This window comes from Eptatretus burgeri, chromosome 4 (genome assembly GCF_056783735.1).
Source record: "Eptatretus burgeri isolate ZD-2024b chromosome 4, Ebu_testis_v1, whole genome shotgun sequence".
Taxonomy (NCBI): domain Eukaryota; kingdom Metazoa; phylum Chordata; class Myxini; order Myxiniformes; family Myxinidae; genus Eptatretus; species Eptatretus burgeri.
Genome location: NC_140964.1, coordinates 25345353 through 25367942, shown reverse-complemented (window position 1 = coordinate 25367942; position 22590 = coordinate 25345353). Strand labels below are relative to the sequence as shown.

At 37.1% G+C, this 22590-nt stretch overlaps 1 protein-coding gene across 5 annotated transcripts in view; it reads right to left on the bottom strand.

Annotated features, from left to right (window-relative positions):
- ARHGEF33 (Rho guanine nucleotide exchange factor 33) overlaps positions 1 to 22590 on the bottom strand; it is a 117020-nt gene that overhangs the window by 59672 nt on the left and 34758 nt on the right. For 3 of the 5 annotated variants that reach the window (XM_085877183.1, XM_085877185.1, XM_085877184.1), the window contains exons 2-3: positions 19085 to 19206; positions 5899 to 5948 (exon numbers count right to left, since the gene is read on the bottom strand). The exons of 1 other annotated variant lie outside the window; for it this stretch is intronic. In XM_085877183.1, the coding sequence (XP_085733309.1) occupies positions 5899 to 5948; positions 19085 to 19206 (172 nt within the window). The remainder of the gene's footprint in view (positions 1 to 5898; positions 5949 to 19084; positions 19207 to 22590) is intronic. One more of the 5 variants, XM_085877186.1, reaches the window with a different exon arrangement.

The window sequence follows — 22590 nt, the reverse complement described above, 5'->3', positions numbered from 1 at the left end:
TGGCAAACGATGTTGACAATGATGGAATGCAATACTTCACGTCTGATCTCTCCACGTTAAGTGCTGCTCAAAGGAATCAACTTGATTCCTTACCTTCCTTGGAAGAACTTACACTCTCGCTTGCTTCTCTGCTGACTTCTCTGCCTCCCAGTCAAGTTTTACAAATTCTTTTGGTCTTTATTAGGTCCAGAGCTTTTGGAGGTCTTTACTAGTCCTTTACAATGTGGGGAATTGCCAATGAGATGTCGTAGAGCAATAATTACTTTATTACTGAAAAAAGGGGACCCTCAGGTTATTGGCAACTGGCACCCTATCTTTCTTTTAACTTCTGACTATAAAATATTTTCCAAAGCTTTAGCTCGACGCATCCCCCCCCCCCCTCTAGAATCTTTGATTCAAACTGATCAGTGCTATTGTATCCCGAACAGACAGATACATGATAACATATTCCAAATAAGAGATCTTTGGGATGTGTGTAAAGCGAAAAATGATAATCTTCGTTTGATTGTGCTCGACCAAGAGAAAGCTTTTGACCGTGTTAGTCATGCATATCTTTTCAAGGTTTTTGAGTGTTTTGGACATTGTCCCAGGTTTACCTCTGTTATAAAACTTTTTTTTTAATCATGGCATTTCCTCAGTACTCAGAGTAAACTCTGAACTTAATTCACTTGTAAGGGTTGGAAGGGGTATCTGGCATTTTGTACTCTCTATCGAACCTCTCCTAATCAAAGCATGCAGCTTCTGAACTGGATATACGAATATGCAAGTAAAACCTGTGAAAGTTTCTGCCTATGCTGATGATATTTGTACCACTGTACGCACAAGCAAGGAGATCAAGAAACTGGTGGACTGTTTGAACTATTATGGTTTAGCTTCTTCAGCTGCAATAAACTGGAACAAGTGCCAGGCACTGTGGATCAGCTCATGCCTGTCTGTTCTTCCAACAGAATGAAGTACCTTGGCATTTTCATCGGTGATGCAGCAACACAAGTAAAGAATTGGGAGGGTCTTGCTGAAGCTCTTGAACAAAAAGTCCTGAAATGGAAAGGCTTATTGACTCTGCTCTCTTTTCGAGGCAGAGTCCTGGTCATCAATAACTTAGCAGCATCTCTATTTTGGCACAGGATCAAAGCCATACCAGCTCCTGAACATACAGAAAACCTTAACAATTTTTTTCCTGGAGTGGAAAACACTGGCTTCATCCACAGATCCTGAATTTTCCATTCGAAGAAGGTGTGCAGGGCAATGGACTTCGGCGTCGGACTTAGTCTGGAGGTCCGCCGCCCTTCTCATCCTTTGTCAAGCTGGTCTGCTTGACTTTTCATCAGGATTATTTTTAATGAATGTGAAATGTATTGATTTGGCCTTGCTTTCACGGTTGTATCGTCGACCGTGATTATCTTTCCTACACCAAAGATATGTTTTACAACTCTCTTTTAAAAGAATTAGAACGGAGCGTTCTTTTATCGATCATTTTATTCAGAACAGTGTCCTTTGCGTTTCTGATCGAATGATTGACAACACGAGATGGTTGAGTGCTCCAGCACTAGCAACCAAGGTTGGCATGTAGTCCTACCACCAAGTATCTCTTTTATTATGTGAAGTAGTTAAGGTGCACTGGTGATTGCTCAACTGTTCGCGAATCAAATCCTCCCTTCCAAACTCAGTCCGACTGTCATGATTTACCAAAAATATATTTTGGAATCACACCACAAGTAGGTCTGAGAAAGCAATTCAACCTTCTTTAGGAAGTGGCATAAGTACTTGCCGCCAGAATACCCATTGCAACTGTGGAAGAAAATAATTATATCAATGTACTCTAAATTGTAATTGTTGCTGGTGTTTTATAGATTTAATTTTTATGTTATTAGTCGAATTGGCTATCAGTTATGCTTCCCTTGAGCCAAGAGTCTCTTGACCTAAATGTTGATAAAAGGAATGTCTTGCTATGGAACAAAGTGACCTGGTTGATAACAGTAATTCTTGTTATGATTATTACATTATTTGCTTTTCACCTGGAAGACACGTATTGCAGTTGGAGTTCTTTGTTTAAGGTTTAACAGCCCCCTCCACTATCCCAGCAAAGCATTATAAATACCAGAAATTGTAATCTTGTTTGAGTGCAAGCATGTGTGGATGTATATCACCACAGTGGGTTGTACTCCTGGGTACTAGCCAAGTATAATAAAACTCTGATGTGATATACTTTCACGTTGTGGTAGTGAATTAATCGGTGTCTTTCATTTGAAGAACAGGATTTACATCGAGTCGGTTAAACAGTTAATTAAAAGTGATAAAACAAATGAAACGTTAACAAATAAATTCCACAACAAATGGGGGCTCGTCCGGGATGTATTAACTCCTTGAAGGCAGTCCATGGTCGGGAGGGACGGCAATCACTTGAGCATGGTAAGCGGAGAGCGTTCGCCCTTTCCCTCTGACGATGGGGCTGTTCTTAATGGATAGCGTACATCGGACAAAGGAAAGTACATGACAGACAGAGAGAGAGAGATGGGAAATACAGGTGGGAAAAGTGATGAGATTGGGCATGACGAAGCGACATGCATGAGATGTATGGACCTGATTCTGTGAGAGACAGACAGACGTGCAAGCAATTGTTGCAGGGTAAATGGGAAAGGTAAACGAGCAAGGACAATGGCTAAGTTGGAAATAGATAAGTGTTATAAATATTCGTTGAGTTACTTGTTTGTATTTCTGGTTTGTTGTATTGTATTGTGTTGTGTGGAGGTGTTACGGATTTGTAAATGCAATGATTTGCAGAAACCTTTTGTTGGGTGCAGGAGACGATTGACCAGCTGGGAGCGTGGCTGGTGATTTGTATTGAGATGCATGTGTTGCTGAGTGAGTGGAGAAATGGAACTTGTGCGAGTCCAATAGATTTCACTGCAATGAAACGTGCTCTATTGGGATTGGGATTTGGCTTTGAAAGCTTATGTGTGATGGAAAATGGAGATAGAGATTGGTCGTCACCGTGATTGTGAAGACTAGATGAGGTGAAATGCGCACGGCGATTCCAGAGGAAAAGAGGTGACCGACCCTGCACGTGTTGTTAATTTACAGTGCAGGGCAGATGTTAGAGAGAGAGAGAATATATTCACATTTTGGTGAAAATCTGAATTGAAAATGATATTTTAATAACTAAAGAAAATTCAGGCGGAGAGTTAAAGCTGCCTGGCTGTGCCTGATTTGGCCATGAATCTCTTTGAAATGGCTCTCACTATTTCATAAACTTTGTATGCTGTTTTAGCTTTGAACACTGTATGTTGCTTACATGATAAATGGATGGTCTCCTTGGAGCATCATTTGAATACCTGTGATAATAATAATAATAATAATAAAATTGATGATGCATGCATGATAGTCTCAAGGCCACTTTGGCTTGTGGTATTGTGCTACTGTGTTGAGAAGTACATGTCGTGCCTGGTGACGTGTCAGAAATGTTTCCAAGATTTTGAATTGTAACCATTTTGTTAAAAGATGTGATCTAAATGTAGAAACGTGATTTGGAATGATTTGATGGTGTTTGGCACATGGGGCGATTCACAGATAATGCACGATGCCCTCGGATGGACGTTGAACGAGACGTGCTGTTTTTTTAGTCTGAGAATGTTAAAGTTGATAGATGAATGAATGAATTCATGTTACCTTTTATAATGATTGATCTGTTAACGAAGTGCATCAGGTAGTGAAGAAAATTGGGTTCAAATACAGGACAAACAAATGTAACAAGCTCCACACTTGGCAAAAATAGTCTTTTGATCTGCAAGCTGTCGGCTTGAATAGCAGAAAGCAAAACATCTCTGGAGGCACCGCTGGGATATATTTGATTTGTTTATTGTCACACATGCAAGACCATAAAGCTGTTTAATCAAGATTTGACAATTTTTACACACCTGTTTAAAAAAAAAAAAACAGAGGTTAAAACTGCATTTATTTGTTTTGATAAATGAAAATGGATTCGTAATTGAGAAGGTCAGAGGAAGTGATAGATGACTCGTGTATGTGAAGTTGGATATTGCAGCATTTTGGTGAGAGAAGTGTAAAGATGGACAATGTCAGAGATTTCAAATGTTGATGGAATTCTGAAGTGATGATGCATTGGTTAAGCATTATTTTTCTGAGATATTTCACTGGTCAAATAATGTTAGCATGTGATATTAATATTGAAAAAAAAAAATCTTTGCTTTGAGAATCCTTTAACCTCAGGACCTTGTGAATGTGTTAATTGAGGATATAGAAAAGTTGCTGAGAATTGAATCAAGATAATATAATGGCAGTTCCTCTGGAACTACTTGTGAATGAAACTGTAAATTGTTTAGCAGCTATGAATGTTAAATGGTAATTGTGCAAAATCAAATCACTTTGGATTTGGTACTTGAAAGAAGGAGCTTACTTTTATATTTTTGTGAAAAAAAATTGATTTCAAATTGGAACCCTGATAGAGACTGTTGCCATTTCTACATGGAAATAGCAAATGAAATGAATGTTTTGAGTATACATACAACTAAGATTTCTGTATATTTTAGTTGTCATTTCAGGAAATAATAAGGAAAGGGATAAAATATTGATATAACATATAATGCAAGTTGAATGCTTCTGCAAGAACCTTGTCAGTCTTGTTGAAATACATGAGCCCATGACGGTTAGTGATGGCATGTTTAATCGATGTTAACCTTGATTTTGTTTGTTTCAGTGTTGAGAGCAATGGACGATGGGGGAGAACCCAGATTTGGGTGATAGCGCATTCAACGTGTGATCATGAAACTACCCCCTTCCTGAGGAGATAAGATGAGCAATGTGTAAAAAAAACCCACTGAGGAGAAGGTTGGAAAAGTCAAACACTGCAAAGCAAAGACTTAACGTCTCCGTTGTGTGGTGCCTTCAACCACACTCGCAGACTTCTGTTCTGCAAATACATCGTGAACTTACTGTGGTTGCTTCAATGCACAACGAGGTTTTTTTTTTTTTTTTTTTTTTTTCTCCAGGAACGGGTATGGTGATCATGTGTAATATAATTATTCTAAATTTTCCTTGTAAGGAAAAAAGGGGGAATTGTGGAAGAAAATAATTACATTAATTACATTAATGTACTCTAATTTGTAATTGTTGCTGATGTTTTATAAATTTAATTTTTATGCTTCCCTTTAGCCAAGAGTCTTTTGACTAAAATGTTGATAACAGTAATTCTTGTTATGATATCATTTGCTTTTCAGCGAGAAGACATATTGGAGTTAGAATTCTTTGTTTAAGGTTTAACAGTCTTCTCCACTATACCAGAAATTGTAATCTTGCTTGAGTGCAAGCACATGTAGATGTATACCACCGCAGTGGGTTGTACTCCTTGGTACAAACAAAGTATATTAAAACTCTCTGATGTAATGTACTTTCACGTTGGTCGTGAAACAATCAGTGTCTTTCATTTGAATAACAGGATTTACATCGAGACAGTTAATTAAAAGTGATACAACAAAAACTGCTGACTTGTCTTAGAGGCTGGCACATTGGGTATTACTGACCTTGTCACATGCTTGATTTCTTTGAACTTCACTATAAAAGTATTTAATTTTGTCATTGCGACAGCAAGGAAAGCAAAAATTGAAAATATTTCAGGGTGTGCTGATAACCTTCTGGCTTTGTTTAAAATGGAATTTTGTTTTTCACTTTCATCAACAAAAAGTGTGTGGGTTCAGACTGGTCACTTGTGTCATTATGAAAAATGATTGTGTTTTATACTTTTGCAATAAAAGTCAAATCAGTCCCTCTTCCACTCCCCAAAACAATTCTATGTTCTCATTGTGTAAGTAATATACATTGATCAGAGTTGGAAGAGACATTACAACATGTTGGTGGATGATACTCTAGTTAAGGGTGTTTTACCTGGGCCAGCTGCTTATTCAAATCACCTCCTTCACCTTCCTCAGATTCCACTGCAGGAAAAACAGCATCAATGCAAGCATGGTGATTCCATGACACATGTAGTTGGCCTACCACAGGTGTTTTACCTCCTTCAGGACCATGTTGCTTATGGACACCACACTGATCCTGGTTTGCACCCCCAGAATAATTTAAGAAAAAGAGCAATCAGAGATGGCAGACCCTCCACCAGGATGTTTGTTACATAATTACTAAGCAATATCACTAGAACTGCCCCTCCTTTCCCTTCAAACCAATCCAGGTGAGCCCAATTTAAAAAAAAAAAAAAAAATATTCTGGCTGTCCGATGAAGTTGAAATTTAATCAATCAACATGAAACTTCCCAATTATGATTAAGTGGTTCCAGAGAAAACATTTTTATATTTTTCTTCAATCAAATATGGTTGCCAAATCATGTGACCTATCAATTATTCCTGAACAAACTTCCACACCAACAGGTTGGGGATGATTTATTTATTTATAGGGTGCTGCCAAAGTGTGTAAAGTTTCACATTAATCTGTTCAGCTACTTCAGAGAAGAAGGTTTAAAAAACTACAGCTGCCAAATCACATGACTGATGTCATCAAAAATTATCTAGAGACCATTTTATCTTGAGATGACATAAAAAAAAAATCACATTCCCCATGTGCCAAGTTTCAATTTTTTTTCCCAACATGGCTGCCACACCACATCACCCATGACATCATAATGATCATAAAAACATTCTGCATGAGTAGTGTAGTTGCACCCGTGGTGAAAATTGTCTCAATCTGACAAGTGGTTGGGAATAAAAACACGAAATTTGTGTGCAAACGAATGAATGAAAAATCACACGTTGAGTGACACTGAGCAAAACGCAACTCGGTCAAGCACATACCTCCACCAGGCTGAACAGTTTAAATTTTGTATCCCTCTGGACCTTAACCAAATCATCCATAGTTTTTGGACCCATCTCTCAATGATGAAGTCAGTTAAAAAATAAATAATTCTCATATCAAGATCTGAATTAGGATCTTCCTCATGGCATTCCCAATCTGTCCATCAAGTTTTGTATGAATCCATCCTTAGTCTTTTGAGTTATTGTGCTGTATATTGTAACAGATTTCAGAATTTGATCGGACAAATACATACCAACATCCAGGTCCTCAGATAGATATTTTCCTAAATGCATGTCGAGGATAGACCCATCCCCATGTCTGGTGGGATTCTAAAGGTAAAGGACAGATTCCCTCTCTTATGGAAAGGTCTTCTTTTTCTCTTTATGAAAGACACATTCATGCATGCAAGAGACCTGCCTTTTTTCCCCTCAACGTTTGGATGCCAACTGGATCCTGTTCATGTTAAACTGAACAGTGATATAATTGTTCTTGACATTTTATGAGCGCTTCACGTTTGTGCTCGGAAATTCTGACAAATGCCTGCTTTTTGCCGTTCAACCAGCACCACAGACATGGCAGCAATTGCGAGGAATAATAACAGGACTTGGGAGGAGTCTGTGCCACCTATAAAAAGAGGGAGAGGTCCGTTTTTAGCGGTGCAGGTCAATCAACGATAGCTGGTTGCGGTTCCAGTGAGACGGTCGCTCTTGGCAGACCTGTTTCTTGGGGGTGACATCGACTGGCGTGCAAGGGTGGGTGCTGGCAACGGACAAGGCAACCTCACACATTTCAGGATGTTTTTGTTTGACGGACAACTTCTCTTTCTTTCTTTCTTTATTTCTTTTTTTTTTTCTCTGTCTCTCTCTCTTTGCATCTCCATCTATATCTGTATCTGTATCACTCACTCACTGTCTGTCTGTATCTCTATATCTATAGCCTGATGTTGGCGCAGCGGCTTGGGATCCAAAAGGTCCTGAGTTCAAGCCCCGTTGGGCCACTGAATTAATACACCAGGGGGTTGACTCAGCCTGTCATCCTTCCGAGGTCGGCGAAATGAGTACCAGTGTAATGGGCCCGGTTAAAATAGATGTACAATATCCCAGGGTTGCGTCAGGAAAGGCATCCAGCATAAAACATGTGCCAAATCACAATGCGGATCATACAGATGATCCGCTGTGGTGACCCCGAAAGGGAGCAGCCGAAAGAAGAAGATCTCTCTCTCTCTCTCTCTCTCTCTCTCTCTCTCTCTCTCTCTCTCGCTCTCTCTCTGTCTCTCTCTCTGTGTGTCTCTCTCTCTCTCTCTCTCTCTCTCTCTCTCTCTCTCTCTCTCTCTCTCTCCATCTCTATGTATATATCTCTATATCTTGAAATCTATCTCGACATCTCAATATCTCTCTATATGTATATGTCAATCTCTCCATCTCTGCATCTCTACATCTTTATATCTGTATATCTGGATATCTCCATCTCTATTTATCTTTTTTTTTCTCTATATCTCTCCATCTGTATCTCTCTATCTATCTTTTTCTCTATATGTATATGTCAACCTCTCCATCTCTATATATATATATATATATATATATATATATATATATATATATATATATATATATATATATATATATATCTGTATATATATATCTGTATCTCTTTTTCTCTATATTTCCATATATCTTTTTCTCTATATCTCTATCTTGCTCTCAACATCTCTGTATCTTTTTATCTCTATATATCTTTCTCTCTGCATCGCTTTGTCTCTATATCTCTATCTAGCTCTCAACATCTCTGTATATCTCTTTCTCTATATCTCAACATCTCTGTATCTCTCCATCTCAATATATCTCTTTCTCTATATCTCTATCTAGCTCTCAACATCTTTGTATCTCTCTATCTCTTTATATCTCTTTTTCTATATATTTCTATATATCTCCATATCTCTCTTTCTCTATATGGCTATCTCTCTATCTCCATTTTTATATATCTTTTTCTCGATATCTATCTATCTCTCTCCATCTATCTATCTATCTTATATATCTTTTTCTCTACATCTCTTTATCTCTATATATATATATATATATATATATATATATATATATATATATATATATATATATATATATATATATATATATATATATATATATATATATATCTCTCTTTCTCGCCATCTCTATATGAATATATCTATATCTTTATATGTCTCTTTTTCTCTATCTATCTCTCTCTATCTCTCAAAATCTGTATCTCTATATATCTTTTTCTCTCTACATCTCAAGATCTCTATATATCTCTCCACCTCTCGATATCTCTTTTTCTCTCTCTCTCTCTATATATATATATATATATATATATATATGTCTCTCTCTATATCTATCTCTTTATATCTTTTTCTCAATCTCTCTCTATATATATATATATATCTCAATATGTCTGTCTCTATTTTTCATTCTCCATATCTCTCTCTCCATCTTTATATCTTTATCTCTCTATCTCTATCTATATATCTGTATCTATATATATATATATATATATATATATATATATATATATATATATATATATCTGTATCTCTTTTTCTCTTCATGTACATGCAAATCTCTCTCACTCCATCTCTATATCTCTCGATATCCCTCTATATATATCTCTGTATGTCTATCTCAATTTGTCTATATCTCTTTATATCTCTCTATTACTATATCTTTTTCTCTATATCTATATATCTCTTGATCTTTATATCTCAACAACTCTGTATCGCTACATATCTTTTTCTCAACATTTCGATATCTATTTATCTCTCGATAGATCTCTTCCTATCTCTCCATCTTTCCATTTCTCTATGTCTCTTTTTCTCTAGATCTCTCCATATCTCTTTCTCTAGATCTCGCCATCTCTATATATATTAATATATCTCTACATCTCTATATCTATCTCTTTTTCTCTATTTCTCGATATCTGTTTATCTCTTGATCTTTATATCTCAACAACTCTGTATCTCTATATATCTATATTTCTATATCTCAATATGTATATATCGCTACATATCTTTTTCTCAACACTTCGATATCTATTTATCTCTCTATAGATCTCTCCATCTTTCCATTTCTCTATGTCTCTCTCTCTATATGGCTCTATATATCTTTTTCTCGATATCTCTTTCTCTAGATCTCGCCATCTCTATGTCTCTCTCTCTATATGGCTCTATATATCTTTTTCTCGATATCTCGCCATCTCTATATATATATTAATGTCTCTCTATCTCGATCTCTATGGCTCTATATATCTTTTTCTCGATATCTCTACATCTCTAAAGATCTCTATATGGCTCTATATATCTTTTTCTCGATATCTCTATATATATTAATATGTCTCTTTTTCTCTATATCTATCTCTATATATCTCTCTCTACATCTCTGTATCTATATTTCTATCTCTCTCTCCCTCTCTATCTACATCTCTCCAACTCTATATAGATATCTCTATATCTCTGTATGTCTATCTCTCTATATTGAAATCTCCCAATCTCTATGTCTCTTTTTCTTTTTCTTTTTCTCTTTCTCTCTATATTTCTCTCCATATCGAAATCTATGTCTCTTTTTCTTTTTCTTTTTCTCTTTCTCTTTCTCTCTATATTTCTCTCCATATCGAAATCTCCCAATCTCTATGTCTCTTTTTCTCGATATCTATATCTCTCTCTCTCTCTCTCTCTCTCCCCCCGAATGATCTGCTGGGTACCCTTGTCTGTGTTTAGTTGTTAAGTAAGTCAATCCCCAATAAGCATCTGCTCTTTGTCTCTTTTTCTATCATTGATTTTGCCTGATTAATTATTTATTTGCTCGCAATGATTTTGATTGATTTGGAATTTTTTTTATTTTTACCTCACAGAAATAAAAAGTTCTTTTTATTTATTTATTTTCTTGTTGACCTTCCAACCTGTCCAAACCAAGATCGACTGGGAGGTAATTACCACACGACTTGACCAATAATAGTCAGCAAGCACCAGCAGTTAAGATCTAATCAAGATAAGATTGGTTCTTTGCCGAGGGAGCGCTCCCCATTCAGGTCACCATGTGACCTCGAGTTAGACGGCAAACAATGGAACTCATGGTTGTAAAGTTCATTGCAAGCAGTGGCCCCAGGTCCAGCTCTTCCTGGGATTAAACCCTTTGAGTAACAAACTGATCTCCTGGCCTAACAATATCATTTTTGGCCCTATCTCTCAATGGTGAAGAATCACTTAGAAAAATCCAAATCTGGATTCGGACCTTCACCAAAATTAAGCGTTATTGTCCTTGGCTGGTCACCAACACACATAAAAACATTCACAACGATTGCTTGAAAACTGTGGCCAAAAATCGTGTAACAAACAGACCCAAATGCAATACCCTCTCCTTCGGCAAGGGTAACAAATAAAATAGACAAATTATCATAACCCACGTTGTTTTCGTAATTGCACTGCACTCGTTAAGCGAAAAGCGGGGTTCAGCGATCAGTTGTGTCTGTGTGCTATACACATTGCGTATGTATGTGTTTGTATTTTTAAAATTCATTTTCTCATCAACCGTTAGTTTAATTGGCACTAAATTTTCCTGATAGGTGCTTCTGTAGAATTATTTTTTTTGGTCACATGGTGCAGGCACCATCTTGGAAAAAGCGAAAAACTTTGCCCCTCTATATCTCCAAAACCGCTGCATGAAAAAATTTTAAACATGGCTCATTGTCAAGTACTTTCCATGTGGAATAAGAAGTGTTGACGATATCATTTGGTCAGTATGAAAAAAAAAAAAAAAAAATTCTCTGCAATTGTCAGTCCAATTCACAAGAAATTTTGCACATAGGTGCACCTCCTCCTGTAGAATTTCTCAATGATAATTATGACACCATATATCACATGATACAGGCACCATCTCGGAAAAAAACCCCAAAAATTGCCCCTCTATATCTCCAAAACCACTCCATGGAAAAAAAATCGATACATGGCTCATTGTAATGTACTCCCCATGTGGAATAAGATATGTTAATGATGATGTCATCACTGCCTTCATAATTTGACAAGTGCAACGCTTGGTCAGTATTAAAAAAAAACAAAAAAAAATCTGCAATTATTGTTGGTCCAATTGACACGAAGCTTTGCTCATCGGTGCGCCTCCTCCTGTTGGAATTTGTAATGATAATTATAATAGCATAGGTCACATGGTACAGGCGCAATCTTGGAAAACCCAAAAAATTGTTGCACCTCCATATCTCCAAAAGTGCTTCATGGAAAAAAAATTGAAACATGGCTCATCGTCAAGTACTCCTCATCAGGAATAAGATTTGTTTATGATGATGTCATAATTCGACAACTACAATGTAAGATCCAGTCAGTATGGAGAAAAAAAAATCCACAATTGTTGAAACCGCTAACCTATCAATGCAAAACTTATTAAATTGATCAACTACCCATGGGAAATATAGTTTGATAAAAGTGACATCATCATCATCAGTCACTGGTCTGGCACCATATTGGATCAAAAAAAAAAAAACCAGAAGAGTTGGCTTGCACCAAGTCCTTCTGAAGACTGTGCAGGGCAAGTATTCTATGAATCCCAACTAGTTTTGCTGTATGGAGTTAAAGGGCGAGCCCATATTTATGTACAAATAAAATGGCTGCCAGTCTACCAATCGGCCATCTTTGAACAGATCGCAAAATAAAGTGAGAGTCACATGTATGCCATCATTTACTATGCTTGTGCCAAATTTGAACAAAATAGGACCATGCATGTCTGAGAAATGGTTTGGACAAATTAAAGTAACAAAATGGCCACCAGTCAGCCATCATTCATTATCTGTGTGCTAAGGTTCAACAAGATCAGTAAATGCATGTCCGAGTAATGGTTGAGGACGTGTTCGACACCAGTTTTTTTAAAACTAAAATGGCCGCCAGTCAGCCATCTTGGATCTGGTGTCAAAAAAAAAAAGGCATACATTTGTAGACCATCATGTGTTGTCTTTGTGCCAAGTACAAATAAAATCGGTCCAGATATGGTTGCGGACACACGCAAGGACACGAAAATCGAGACTAAAGTCCAACGGCAGCTAAAAAACATGAAAGGAACATTTTTACCTCAGCCACCTAAGGTGGACAGAGCTTCTGTTTCACATCTGTCTGTGTGTAAGTCGGATATCTCAACAAGTTATGAATGGATTCAGACAAAGTTCCGAATCGGGATGCAAGAATTATTTTTTTTGAGAGATAGAGATAGATCTTTGCTGGCCCACAAAAAAAGGGAAGGGGGGCACTTGTTTGATATTTGTGAAATCGAAGATTTGCAAGTGTATTGGTTGGTCTGGTCTGTTGGTCAATCACCCACAGGTTGCATCTTACTCCTATCTTCACAAAACAATCATTTGACAGAGGAAGTCAAGAGGAAGAATCCTATTGTTTTTGAGGCCAATAAGTCAAAAGGTCACATCATTAATTTTCATCCAATTCAATATATATGTATATATATATATATATATATATATATATATATATATATATATATATATATATATATATATATATATATATATATATATATATATATATATATATATATATATATATATATATTTTGTTACAGATCTGGAAACCAACCATATGCATTCAAACATACAGATGTCCCAAAAGTCAGTAATTCCATTAAGTACATGTGAGACAGGTTCCTTCCTTTTGTCTAGTGGGAGAAACAAAGGTGTGCGTTGCAATGTCCTTTAAGGTAGGTTATTACATCTAACAGCCATCCAACAACCAACAACCAACCACAGTACCTTCCAGCACTTGCAACCCTCGCCTCGCTGGCCACAGCATAGGGGCAAAAACGTCCAGTCTGCAGTTCTTATTCGTCTTCTCCAAGCGCTTCAATTCTTTCTTGTCGAGTCCACGCGTGGAGCGGGCGGGCCTCGCCAGTGCCTGGCTGAGGGCCCCATCCAATCAAGGCGGACAGTGACATCTGTTTCACCGAGTCCCCACCCCGTTCGGGGAGGTCCATAAAAAGACGACACCATCCTCAGTGCAGAGGAGTTGAGTTGGTTGGTGTGCATCGTGCGGTTTGAGCTGGCGTTCGTTGAAGTTTTCCTGGGTCCCCGTCCCCGTCCGCGTCCGCGTCCGCGACCCTGATCTCTGACTGCTCCGCTCAGGTTCCTCCATGGGCACGAGCCGCAAGACCATTAGCAGGTGCCACACTGCGGAGTACCCAAGCGAACTGCAACCCCCACCCCCCTCCAGCTAGTCTCCCTCTCTGGCTGCGGGGGTCTTTTAATAAATCATCTGAGTGTGTGGGCCTGTCTTGTAAGTAGAAACTGTATAAGTTGTTTTTGAACATTGTAAATTCTTGCTTGTATATTCCACGATAAGTCTTGCTCTGTGTCTTCTTTATTGTAAATAAATTACTGTAGAAATATTCCCAGTTCGTTTCCATCCTTTCTTTCATTGGTCCAGCATGGTTCGGATCTCAGTTTAGCCAGATATTTGTTCCCGTTAATCTGCTCCTCCGAGCCGGCACGACTGGCAGTTCCGCTAGACTGCACCCGAACTGGAGTTGGTAGTCGGTAGAGTGACCCAGTTCGAGCAAGACGTGCCGAGGGCGTGGTTCCCCGGTAAACAACACCGCGTAGTTAATTAGGTAAATTGGTTCTACACAAAAAGACCCTACGCTACGCGGTGGAGGTATTGGCGTTCAGCAAGCCGTTCATAATTATCCGGAGCGACGGCCTGCATTTCCATGGAATCTGGTAGAAGACGACGTAACCTTCCCCACCTAGTTGTCGTTCTCGCCACCGACCCCCGGCCCGCAACAATATATATATATATATATATATATATATATATATATATATATATATATATATATATATATATATATATATATATATATATATATATATATATATATATATAAAGTCCTCGCTAACCGGAAGTTCGCATATCGTAGTTTCGATTATTCGTAATTTAGTTTTAATGACCAATTTTTCAATTATCGCAAACATTTTATGCCTATCGTAATGTCATTGCAAGGAAAAACGCAAAAAAAGTTTCAAACTGCCTGCAAAAAACAACAATCACACAGGATGCGCATAAACACACTTTCACTTTACTGTATGCTGTACTGTACGTATTCTCTTCACGCTCGCCTGCATACCTTCTAGTATGAATCACAAGCGACCCGCAAGTCTTTTGCCGAGCACACCTCGTTTCAAGAGACAACGAAAGGCTGTCACATTGAAGGTGAAATTGGATATAATGAAAAGACATGAACGAGGTGAAGGAACAACGGAAATCGGCCGCGCGCATTGAATCGCTGCATCGACTGTACATTCGATCGTTCAAAGTTCGGCAAAGATAAAGAAAATATCACAGATTGCGACCAGTTCGAGTGCAACGACACTAACGAGAATGAGAGATGGTGCCATGCATAACATGGAGCGTTTATTATGTGTGTGGATAGAAGATCAAACTAAACGTCGCATGCCTTTATCTCTTGTTGTGATACAAGAAAAAGCGCATCGTTTGTTAGGGCATTGACCCACGATTATGTGATCAATTACTTCTCCAATCATGTTGAGAAGTATCTCCAAGGAGAACAACATTGACAACAAATCTTTGCTGCTTGTAGACAATGCTCCTGCCCATCCTCAGCAAATGGAAGACTGATGTGAAAACGTGCAGGTAGTATTTTTACCACCAAATACTACCTCACTTTTAAAGCCTATTATGTTAAGCATACCATGCTGCAGCTTATCAAAAAAACTGATAAGGACAAGCTATCAATCAAGGAGTTTTGGCGAACATACAACATAAAAATGGCTTTGGAAAACATGAAGGATTCATGGGCGGAGGTGAGTGCCTCCACAATGAACGCTGTGTGAAAGAAAGTGTGGCCTGAGTGTGTCCACAATTTCACGGAGTTGGCTGATGTTCCGTTGATTACAAGTCAAATTGTAGACCTGGCGCAGGAGGCTGGTTTTGAAGAGGTTGACGAAGAGGACGTGGATGACTTACTGAAGTCTCATGCAGAACCCTTAAGCAATGAAGATATCATGGAGTTGGAACAGCAGTGGGCTCGTGAGGAGGAAGAAGAAGATGCTGTGACACCTTCATCCGAGCATCTCACCATGAAAAACCTCAGCTCGTTTGAAAGTGCCAGAGAATTTGTTATCGAGCAAGATCCAAATCTTGAAAGGAGCACTGATTTTAGCTGTGTTGTTAATGATGCCCTTTGTTGCTACAAGGAACTTTATGCAGCAAAGAAAAAGAAAGCCATCCAGCCCATCCATGCATTTTTCAAGCCAAAAGATGCAGCACCAATTCCATCCACTATCCAGGATGCTCCTTCAACCAGCTGCCAAGAGACCGTTCCCGCTGGTGAATAAAGTGACAGCACAGTGTCAAGTGAAGAGGGGGACGATTCGGCCACTCCGCAAGTGTGACTTGTCGACCGCAATCAACTCCGTTCCTCCAGCCTCAGGGTAAGTCGCCACGACTCGAGGAGTGTGTTTTGTTTATTTGTGTTTATGTCCAAAAAATTCCGAGCCAAAAACACATCCCCCTTTAACACATTGGTTTCTATGGGAAAATATGTTTTGTTTAACACAGTTTCGCTTATCATAAGGTTTTCCAGGAACGCAACCCTTGCGAAAAGCGAGGACTTACTGTATATATATATATATATATATATATATATATATATATATATATATATATATATATATATATATATATATATATATATATATATATATATATATATATATATATATATATATATATATATATATATATATATATATATATATATATATATATATATATATATATACAGTGTATCTACATATGTAAAAACAAAAAGCACAGTGAGGCAGTGAAGCCGTCCATCAATCCGTTAAAATTAGACTAATGTGCCTATTAATCACATCCTGTTTGAATGTTAATTCCCCAAGGACCGATAAGACCCCCTTACACCCTTCAGCATTTTTATATTACAAATTAATTTGTTGAAAAGAAATGTTTGTGTTATGAGTAGTGTTAACAAAACACAGACTGGCCAACACAGAAAATCTGTGACGTCGATCTCGACAACAACGTGCGGAGAGGCGAGCATAGCAAGCCAATCCACAATAGTATTGTGTATAAAACCAAAAAAACTTGAGTGGACGGTGAAGCCAATGTCTATTAATTACATACTGGTTGAACACGAGTTGGACCGTCACTACATTTATTAATTCCACATTAATTATGGACTATTGAAACATCTTTTAGACATATAGACCGCTGAGACCACTCGAGTCTTTGGACCCTTATGACCCTAACTCCCCTAAGACATAGAGCCCATTAGACCTTCTGCAATAGCACTTGAGGGTCCTCCCATTGGCAAAACACCTCAGTACCAAGTTAAAAGGACACAAAATATAATTAATTACAATTCTCTTTCTTTCATTTTCAGGTTCTGCTTGTCTTGGTTGGTGGTATAGTGAAAAGTCCCACATGCCAAAGAGAAAACAGTGTCCATGACAACAATTTCACCCCCATTATAATCAAATGGGATATTTTTGTCAAACCTCAGGAATTTTTCAAGATATCTGAATGAAACATAAGCAGCTTATTTGTATGGATGTGTAGTATATGTCTATAAAATCTGGTCAAAATTAGTCAAAGGTTCGGGTCAATGCCATCCAAAACATATAAAATACCAATTAGCAGAAATTAAAAAAATATATCAACCAAATTTGTTGTTCACAACATTCCATCATGTAAAACTGGTATTTTATAATCCTGAAATAATACGTTAAAGGATCGAATTTGAACCTCCAAGACAACTCGTCCTCAAGTTGATGTTTTCCCACCCTAACATGAAATAATCTTCAAACAAAATGAAAAACAAGGAACTTGAACTCACACTACAATTTGCATCTCCACAGTCATATATTTGTCCTGGTGGAAGAAACATCTATGATCTTGTACCTGTTGTAACAATGCACGGTTCAGGATGGTATTCAAACTTCCATGGAAAGCAGCCATGAGGTGAACCACAACTTACACATGCAAGCATGGAAATGGCCATAAAAATGATGATGATATACCTTCACTTGAGGTGTACTCAGGTGTAGTGTGAAAGAGCTCGCCACTCCTCAGAAAACTCGAACTTTTGATCTCCGAGTTAAGTACAATATATATATATATATATATATATATATATATATATATATATATATATATATATATATATATATATCACAACAGGTGCCTGTGTGGACTGTAATGAGTAGGTCAGATGATATCCAGATGGTATACATTTCTATTAGCCTGACAGAAAAGCCGAGATGTACGAGTCATTCCACCTCATATCACTGGAAGCCTCCCAGTTGACCCCCTCAGATTTACTTTAAACTTTCATTAAATAGTTCCCAGGTATCAAAATGAAGCTGCATAAAATTTTAGGTCCATAAATGTGGTCAACTCCGAGATATTGAGGGTTAAAAATGTGGTTGTGGCCCTATTTTTATTGTCGTTGCGAGCATCACAAAATGAACGGCTACTTTTAGACTCCCACAACTTTTTAAATATTAATGCTGGAACGTTGAAATTTTCAAAGATTATTCTTCCATAACTGCTCTGTAAGAAACAAACATAAAACAGAGTATACCTTGATTAAATTTTCTGACCTGATCAGTTGAAATCCAGAAAAAAATGTTGGTTTTGTATGAAGACCCAACTGTTAGACCCCAATATATTTTTATTGACCCATCCCAGAAGCTTGAAATTTTTTCATGTAATAACTATGGTAGTAGTATTCAAATACATGTTTACTTTTCTTAATCAGTCATCTATAATACAGTCATGATCCCTCAAAAATTGAAAATTTTCATTTTTCCCCCAAATTCAGGTGAGGATTGCAAATACTGTACATGACAAGGTATACCACTTCAAATTGTTCACCATTGGAAAGAGCATATTCAAGTTTACAAAAGTGTCAAACATCAAAGTGGTATAATGTTTCTATCAATATTTTTAAAATGTTTGAATAAATGATGTTCTGCCAGTGCTGTGCATGTTGTGTGTGCTATTTAATGAACAGTCCTTTTTACATGTATGTACAATGTACATACATATCATCTGCTATTAGGATAGAATGAACACAATACTTTGAAATTTGAAATTTGAATTTGAAAATAGCAAGTACTTAACTCATCTGGCTGGGGCTAAAAATAGAACTCAGGAATAGTGGCTGATGTCAGCAGTGCATATAGTTACATTCAAGGGAGGACATTTGTTGGGTTCCTTTGGTCCATGTGATGAAAGTTATTGATGCTCCCCGAACATCAACTGGGAGGCAGTACAAGCTCGCACCTGACTTGGAAAAGCAGATCAAGGACCTATGCAAAACATTTACGTGATATGTTTTTGTATTATTAATTTAAATCATTGAACTAATTATTCATGATTACTATGGTGCACACACTTCATGTATTCACGACTGTGTTAACAAGTTAAAAAAAAAAGTAGAAAATATCTATTTTAAAAATATACCACTTTGATATTTGACACTTTTGTAAACTTGAATATGCTCTTTCCAATGGTGAACAATTTGAAGTGGTATATCTTGTCAAATATTTGCAATCCTCACCTGAATTTCGAGTAAAAATGAAAAATTTAAATTTTTGAGGGATCATGACTGCATTATATATGATTGATTAAGAAAAGTAAACATGTATTTGAATACTACTACCATACAGTTATTACATGAAAAAATTTCAAGCTTCTTGGATGGGTCAATAAAAATATGTGGGGTCTCAAATTTGGGTCTTCACACAAAACCAACATTTTTTTTTTTCTGGATTTCAACTGATCAGGTCATAAAATTTAATAGAGGTATACTCAGTTTTATGTTTGTTTCTTGCAGAGCAGTTATAGAAGAATAACCTCTGAAAATTTCAAGGCTCTAGCATTAATATTTCAAAAGTTGTGAGAGTTTAAAAGTAGCCGTTCATTTTGTGATGCTCGCAACGACCATAAAAATAGGGCCACAACCACATTTTCAATATCTCGGAGTTGACCGCATCTATGGACCTAAAATTTTACGCAGCCTCATTTTGATACCTGGGAATTATTTTATGAAAATTTAAAGTAAATCTGAGGGAGTCAACTGGAAACATTTTCTTAAATTTGGTGATTTCAGATTGAATGACTCGTATGCACATTCGCCTCTGACTGGGTTTAAATCCCGACCCAGCTATAAACTATCATCCTGTCACCTGGTGCTTCACAGACAGGGCAAGGCATCAATTTCTGTATACCATCCCTCGGATGGACGTTAAACTGGGTGTTAAACTCATCCGCCAGCATCAGCAGACATTAAAGATCCCATGGTGTCAGTGTCCTTAAAGAGTTAGCAAGTTATCGTCTGTACCTTGAACATATTGTTGTGTCCAAACCAGGAAACACTGATGCTGGATGGATGAGCCAAATTGGTGTTTTCTCCATCAGACGACGTTCCGAATTATGGTGGACAATGTGGGAGTGGCTTGTGAGGAGAGACATGACAAACTTAAAGCTTTTCTGAAACCAACAGGTTTATATCCCATATCCCAAACAACCACGGGAAGAGTGACCCAACAAAAGAAAGATACTGTATATCTTCCAAAGAGGAAGGCCAAATAAGAGGTTCATGGATGCGGTGAGGGCGAAAATGAAGGTGGATAGAGTGAAATGGAGACTGTTGATCAGCTGTGGCGACCCCTAACGGGAGCAGCCAAAAGAAAGAAGGAAGGAAGATAATGCAAGAAATAAACAAGAAAAAGAGCAATCAGAGATTGTAGACCCTCTCCAGGACTTTGGAAAGTTTTGTGTGGCATTTGTGTACTAGTGTGTTATGTAATTAATAAGAGACATAATTAGAACTGCCATTTTATAACTGCTAGCAGTGATAAACAGGTACCAAGACATCCAGCTTTGATTGGACACCTGACATTGTCCATTACGTTTTTAAAATGATTATTCAATTGAATTTAGAATGGGATTAAAATAAATTCAAATCAAATGGAAGACCAAATAGGTGCAGTCCTGCATTGGAGTCATCAGAAGGAACCCAAACAAGCAAAAAGCAAAGATGAAGTCATCAGAAGGAACCCAAACAAGCAAAAAGCAAAGATGAAGTCATCAGGAGGAACTTGGATAGGATTCACATTTCAGCTGCCACTCCTCGACCCTCAAACCCATCCAGGCACAATCAACTGAGCCTTATTCAAAAATAAATAAATAATATAACAAACAAACAAACAAAATTATAGCTGCCAGATCATGCATCCGATAAAGTTGAAATTTAAAACATGTATTCCCCATCACTACTAGATCATCATTGTGAAGTTTCATGTTGATTGATTAAGCGGTTCCAGAGAAAACGTTATTTAATATTCTTTTCAATCCAATATGGCTGCCAAACCATGTGACCTATCAATTACTCCTGAACAAACTTGTGTGAAGTTTCCCCTCGATCTTTCCAACCATTCTGGATAAGAAGAGTTTTTTTTAATGGGTTTTAGGGTAAATCCAATAGGGCTGCCAAACCATGTGACATGATTTAATATGTAGTCACACGTGTAAAGTTTCACCTCGATCTGTTCAGCCACTTCAGAAAAGGTTATTGAAAGTTTTTGTTTGAAAACAATATCACTGCTGAATCACGTGAGCGGTGAGGTCATCTAGTATTTTTCTGTGGACCATTTTATCCCAATATGACCCTCAAAAAATTTCATACTGATCAGATGTCACATTCTACATATGCAATTATGACATCATAAAAAAAAAATCACATTCCCTTTGAGAAGTACTTGCTCTGTGCCAAGTGTCAATTTTTTCCTTGGTGCGGTGTCAGACATACAGAAGTCCAAAGTTTTTCCATTTTTCCAACATGGCTGCCACACCACGTGACCGATGACATCATTATCATTCAAATATTCTGCATGGGTAGAAGAAAACGTCGTGCATAGCAAGACACTTGCAAAATGCATGAAACAAGTTTTACCTTAAAAATAATTGGTGGTTGAATTCAGTGACCAAATATACAACTCTTCAAATTTCAAGTCAATCGGATGAAAATTGACAATTTTAAGTTTAGCCGATGTTGACCTCAAAAATAATTGCTGGTTGAATTCAGTGACATGAAATATTCAAACATCCTCTTCAAATTTCAAGTCTATCGGATGAAAATTGAAGATTTTAGAAATCTCACCTAAGTTGTTGACCTTTTGATCATTTGACCTCAAAAAACAATAAGCTTTTCCTTATGACAAACTCTACCATGTGTTGAAGTTTCATGAACATTGGTTTAAAATAATTGTGACCTGTCGGCAATAGAATCAGACAGACAAACAGAATAACAAGAAGATGTCGTTGGCTAAAGTACGATACTTGCAAAATCAATGAAACAAACTTTTACCTTAAAAATAATTGGTGGTTGAATTCAATAACCAAATATGCAACTCCTCTTCAAATTTCAAGTGAATCAGATGAAAATTGACAATTTTAAAAAGTCAGCCAATGTTGACCTTTTGGCCAATGTGGAACTCCAAAATAATTGGTGGTTGAATTCAGTGACCTGATATATATATATATATATATATATATATATATATATATATATATATATATATATATATATATATATATATATATATATATATATATATATATATATATATATATATATATATATCGACCTCAAATTTCAAATCAATCGGATGAAAATTGAGGATTTTAGA